Source organism: Oncorhynchus clarkii, chromosome 32 (genome assembly GCF_045791955.1).
Source record: "Oncorhynchus clarkii lewisi isolate Uvic-CL-2024 chromosome 32, UVic_Ocla_1.0, whole genome shotgun sequence".
NCBI lineage: Eukaryota > Metazoa > Chordata > Actinopteri > Salmoniformes > Salmonidae > Oncorhynchus > Oncorhynchus clarkii.
In genome coordinates this window covers 25,089,348-25,095,453 of record NC_092178.1, presented here as the reverse complement: position 1 = coordinate 25,095,453, position 6,106 = coordinate 25,089,348, and the positions used below count along the sequence as shown (strand labels likewise).

At 47.8% G+C, this 6,106-nt stretch overlaps 1 protein-coding gene across 1 annotated transcript in view; it reads right to left on the bottom strand.

The window, feature by feature from the left end:
• LOC139392349 (transcription factor HIVEP3-like) overlaps positions 1–6,106 on the bottom strand; it is a 38,074-nt gene continuing 31,968 nt past the window's right edge. The window contains exons 4-7 of the mRNA XM_071140276.1: positions 3,732–3,907; positions 3,187–3,279; positions 1,777–3,092; positions 1–1,078 (exon numbers count right to left, since the gene is read on the bottom strand). Of these exons, the coding sequence (XP_070996377.1) occupies positions 326–1,078; positions 1,777–3,092; positions 3,187–3,279; positions 3,732–3,907 (2,338 nt within the window). The 3' untranslated portion in view covers positions 1–325. The remainder of the gene's footprint in view (positions 1,079–1,776; positions 3,093–3,186; positions 3,280–3,731; positions 3,908–6,106) is intronic.

Below are 6,106 nucleotides of genomic sequence, written 5' to 3'. Positions count from 1 at the left end.
GCACATCAATAATACATTAACAGCAATGCCGTTAACCAAAAGAAGAGAGTAAAAAAAGATTACAAAACATATACTGCATATTCAACATATCTATATATTATTCATATAATTACATAATCACATTATAGTCAGAAGCCGTACGCTCCCGAGTACTCTTCTTGGATTCCTTTTGTCTTCTTCAGTCTCAAAACCAGAATTGTTTCTAGCTCTGCGATCATGGCTGTCTCTGAAATGGCACCGTATCCCCTATGTAGGAAATACGTTGCCATATCAGATGTACCCAAGACAAGTCTGTTACACTGTTCCCTAAAGGTGCTCCTTCCTATCAGAGTTTAGTCTGGAAAGAAGGCGGCGCCTTTTGGCCTTGGGTAGTCACTGGAAAAACACTTCCTTCTCTAAAGTGTGTATCTGTATCTCTTTCTGTGGGTGTGGTTCCCTTGGACAAAGTGCTCGTCCGGGTGCCTGTAGTGTGTGAGCTGCCTGCTACCTCTGTCCCAGTGAACAGTAGTTTAGTCTCTTCCCTTCGACTCAAACTCCCATGATTCTCTGGTCTCATGGTGCACACGTGTACATGGGCCATACCTGCCTTGTCTGGGAGAGGTGTTGACTGTCTGCACTTGGCCCCGGCCTCTCCCTCTCCTACCCTGTTGTCCTGGTAACTGGTGTGCATGCTAGTGCTAGGCCTAGCAGCCTCTTTCAGACTGTTCTGATGGTCCTTCAATGATGAAGGCCAACTAAGTGGCACTTCGTCCAGTCCAGCTCTCCTGATCCTGGACCGGTCCACCTCTGAAGGGGTAGGGGTGTTCTGGGCTGTCATGGACTGGTCCATCCTTGCCGGAGTAGGAGTGTCCTTTGCTGCCACAGGGCTAGTCACCAAGCTGTAGAGTGGTCTGGTCCTGGGCTGTACCATGTGGATCCCCCCAATGGGGATCAGCAGGTTGGCGGTCCTGGCTAGCTGTTGGGAGTGGAGAGGCAGGTGGCTGAGGACACCCCCTTGGCCCCCTCGGGATGGTCTAGTCCTTGGGGACAGGAGAGGGGGACGCAGCTCATCATCCTCCTGAACAGAGTAGCTCTTCATCTGGGTGGGGATGAGGGGAAGGAAGGGTGTAAAGGCTTGAACCACAACACAACCAAACCACAACGGCAACACGACTTATGAAGAAACATACCATGGTTATGTATGGTGAGCTGACTGAGAAATTGACACAAATTTAGAGGCTGATGACACAGTCCCTGTGGTTACAGTCTAAGACATCTAATGATAGGTGTGTGTCTCGTTTTATCACCGACTGCCCAGAACAAATTGTTTGTGTCTATTTGGGATCTCTCGCATTATTTTTAGGTTTTGTGTTGTTGGTTTGGTTTGAATCAAATAAAACAACCCTTTTTCCTTTTCCTAGAAAGGTGTGACTTTAAAATAACCCTGAATGTACCCGCCTGCATATCTGTATTTGTTTTGGATGTTTATTTTACTTGAATGTGGCTGTTTAGCTCTCACAGGAACTGCTTTGTGTACAGAAAAGGGTTTATTTTAATCTCTGAACCGAACCGACTAAACAAACAGAGACAGATCACATTGCAGGTGAGTGAGCAGCACTGTGGTTATCAAACCAGTCCGTCCCCACGTTATAGCCATTAAATTCAATTATACAACAAAAATTCAAGCGAGCCAAACAGTCTTCCACAGCTACCTTGATCAAATATCAACAAGGTTGGAGACAAAGTGTGTCTGTGTTGTGTTCTAGGGTTGACAGAGAGAGACTGTGAAATACTCACCAGCCGTGCCTTGGAGCTTGTAGCTGTAGCAGGTCTGTCCCTGTGGGGATTTGAAGATGGGTCTCTGGGCAGGCGGGTTCTGTGTTGAGCAGGGATGGTTACCTGAGGGGCAGGGGAGCCACCACTGGGGGACTTGGGCCAGATAGGTGAGAGGCCTCTTAGGGAGGATGGATGTCTCTCTAGGGAGGGGGAGACATGACAACCTAGCAGAGACAGAGAGGAGGGTGGGGAGGGGTGACAGGGGGCAGGGGACAGTTTATGACTAGGGGGCAGAGATGAGAGTGGTGGATGAGAGGGGTGGCAGGAGACAGCAGAAAGGTTATGCCTAGGGGAAGGGCAGCGAAGAGGAGACAGGTCCACTCTAGGGGATAGGGAGTGAGCAGGAGACAGGTGATGAGATGGAGATAGGGCTGGGGCTGGAGATGAGGACAGGCAGTGAGATGGAGATGAGGACAGGCGATGAGATGGAGATGAGGACAGGTGTTGAGATGGAGATGAGGACAGCTGATGAGATGGAGATGAGGACAGGCGATGAGATGGAGATGGAGATTGGGCTGGGGCTGGAGATGAGGGCAAGCAATGAGATGGAGATGAGGACAGGCGATGAGATGGAGATGAGGACAGGCGATGAGATGGAGATGGAGATAGGGCTGGGGCTGGAGATGAGGACAGGCAATGAGATGGAGATAGGGCTGGGGCTGTAGATGAGGACAGGCGATGAGATGGAGATGAAGATAGGGCTGGGGCTGGAGATGAGGACAGGCAATGAGATGGAGATGAAGATAGGGCTGGGGCTGGAGATGAGGACAGGCGATGAGATGGAGATGGAGATAGGGCTGGGGCTGGAGATGAGGAAAGGCAATGAGATGGAGATAGGGCTGGGGCTGGAGATGAGGACAGGCGATGAGATGGAGATGGCGATAGGGTTGGTGATGGACAGTGGCGTGGGGAGCGGTGACCAGCGCAGTCCAGGTGCCTCCTCCGGGAGAACAGAGCTCTCTTCTTGCTGGGGGAACCAGCAAGGTAACAGAGGCTCGGCTCCTGGGGATTCAGCCTCTGAGGCTGGCTGGGCTGGCTTGACCCAGATGGTCTGGTCCTGTCCCGGTCTGGTGTGGTTCTGTTCTGGTTTGGGGGTTTGGGTGGCTTCAGGTGGCTTGTGGAGGAAGGGTCTTCATGGGACCAGGACTCCTCTTCACCATCATCATCTTCATCATCATACTCGTTGTCATCGTCGTCTTCTTCAGTTTCGCTGACGTCAGATTGTTGGTGCTCGTCCTGTCCTGTTTCTGGCCAGACTAAGCAGTCTTCACTGCCTCCTGAGAGGAAGGGGGGGAGTATGAGGCAACACAACACAGCAAAGTATTATTGAATACAGTAAGAGGTAGACACAGCAACATAACATCATCCTACCTTCCTCAGCCTCTTCCAGGGAAGAGCCAGTCATTGGCCCGTCATGGCATTTCTTCCCATGGGCCTTGGACTTCATGTGTTTAGTCAGGTTCCCTGGAACAACAGAGAACCATCACATTACCATCCTGAGACATCACTAACAACACACTGGATGAACAGAGATGTCAACTCCAAGCAGGTCAGCAGTACCCTTTCCTTAAAAATCTATTTTTATAAGTGAGACCTGATTCCAATAAGGCAGCAATTCCAGTACCTATCCACCTATCTATATCCACTAGAAAGTTGCAGTCCTGTGACTATCAGTAACCACAACAAGGCAGCAGTCCTGTGACTATCTGTAACCACAAGACAGCAATACTGTGACTATCAGTAACGACAAGGCAGCAGTCCTGTGACTATCTGTAACCACAACAAGGCAGCAGTCCTGTGTCTATCTGTAACCACAACAAGGCAGCAGTCATGTGTCTATCTGTAACCACAACAAGGCAGCAGTCCTGTAATTATCTGTAACCCCAAGGCAGCAGTCCTGTCTATCCATAGCTCACCTTTGGTTTTGAAGGCAAAGTTGCAATGCTTGCAGACGTAGGGTCGTGAGTCAGTGTGCAGGCGGATGTGTTTACGCAGCATACTAGGCTTCTTACAGCGGATGCCACACTCCTCACACACATATCTGCCCCTGCCTCGACCCCGCACGTACACGTACTCCTCACTAGACCTGTAGCTAAAGGGACAAGAGAGAGAGAGATACTTTGAATATATGCAGTGTAGTGTCATTTTATTATGTATAGGTAATGCTACCACCATAAACCTTGTGACTTGATGCTAGTGCTCTTTCAATAACATCTAGGAATGGAGAGGAACCTGAGTGAACAGAGTTCCAAAAGTTGTGATCTTTTGATCTGAATCCCGGGTCCAATTTTTTGTGGTGAGTTAATTTCCACCCCTGATGAAACCACGGGCCATATGTCTGTAATAAGCATTGGTTCTTTATACTGTATACTGTATATAGCACACTGCTATAATGTTTCTATTTATCACTGTATCATTTTGGCTGGATAGGGGGTCCACCCGTCTGTGTGTGTGTGTGTGTGTGTGTGTGTGTGTGTGTGTGTGTGTGTGTGTGTGTGTGTGTGTGTGTGTGTGTGTGTGTGTGTGTGTGTGTGTGTGTGTGTGTGTGTGTGTGCGCTTCTGGCCTGGAATGTGTTCTGGTTTGGGGTTATAAAAGCCCCTCTGTGTGAAGCTGAAGTGGGGGCACTGCAGTGGCACTCTAACACCCATCACCACCCTCTCACACCACCATCACCCAACCCCAGTCCAAACACAGAGAGCCTGCGACATCAGCCGGGGTTTGGAATAGCCAATATAGCCAATAAAAACACATGGTTTGGAACAGCCAGCCAATAAAAACAGACCAGAGAGGGAGGGAAACCCTGGGCTCAGAACAGCTGCTCCAAATAAACAGAAAATAAAACACCTTTCTATTAATAGGAATGGTAATTACAATGATAGCTAACATGCTTAACGGTGTGTGTGTGTGTGTGTGTGTGTGTGTGTGTGTGTGTGTGTGTGTGTGTGTGTGTGTGTGTGTGTGTGTGTGTGTGTGTGTGTGTGTGTGTGTGTGTGTGATAGTTACATGGAGCATGCCTTTTCTGAAAAGCTCCTTAGGCTTGGACAGCCTGGGTGGCATTGATATTTGGCAGCATGGGCAGTGTACATAGGCTTACGGTTTGTGGCCTTCAGATTGCAGGCCTGCCTAAGAGTAGAGCAAAACCACTGTCTAGGTACTGCTCTGTTTCAGATGTTATGGGCAGCGTAGCTGTGTGGCGGAATGAGCTTTTTGTTTCCTTATTAAGTGTCCTTGTATCAACAACCTTTGAAATGTTTGAATCCTTTATGATGTAATGTGATTTGTGGATTCAAATAAAGTATTTCAAATGTGTGTGAGTGTGTGTTTGTGTGTTGATGCATGAGTGTGTACGTGCCCACTGACAAAAAATCCCACGTCGAACTGATATACAGCATGTAAGCACATTGAGGGCCACCAACCCACTCGCAATTCATAGTATACTCTGACACCCATTCATAGATCCTGCCCCTAGCTTTATCTTCAGCGAGACAGCCTACACTAAATCCTCCCTCACTCAGCCCTCACTCCCCCGTAATGTAGCCGTACGGAAAGTTCATTGTTTGACTTCCTCTGTCTTTCACTGCTTTGTTTTATCATCCCTCACACACACACCGGCCCCAACAGATGGAGTTGGTGGGCTCAGAGCTCCACACAGCGCAGCCGGGAAGAGAGATGAGTCATTCCCAGCTAGCACATTGGGTTTCTTGGAAGTTGTGGGAACGTATGTTTTTGGTTTCACATTGGTTGTGGGAACGAAGCCATACGTCTCCTGACCGGTAAAACTGAACGATTTTAAAACGTTCTGAGAACAGAAGTGGAAATTTCACCTCTTCTGAGAACATTTTACTCTGGTTCCTTGACGTTTTTCATTAACACTCTGATAGCGGAAATTATAGGTTATTTTGAGGTTTTTGAATAACATTCTTTCACTGAATGTTACAATAAGATTTAATAACACACACTGCTAGTTAACTTTATTAAACTCCAAGCAAAGATAGGACACACGGAAATTAATTTCTTTAGGCATTAATCATGCAAACACATACATTTTTTATTGTGACACAGCATCAGTGAGATTGGAACCCATAAACATATTTTTTCCAACCATGGAAAGAGTCTACTGCGCCACCAGGATGGAGCTAGCATGCCATGTTTTTTTTACGGAAACATATCTGTTCATGTTAGTCTATTCAAACGGACCACATTACAAAGGAAACAAGCACTCATTAAGATCAGGTTTCGCAAATTAGTGGGCATGGCCAACACGCCTGAACACACTTAACAAGATAGAGG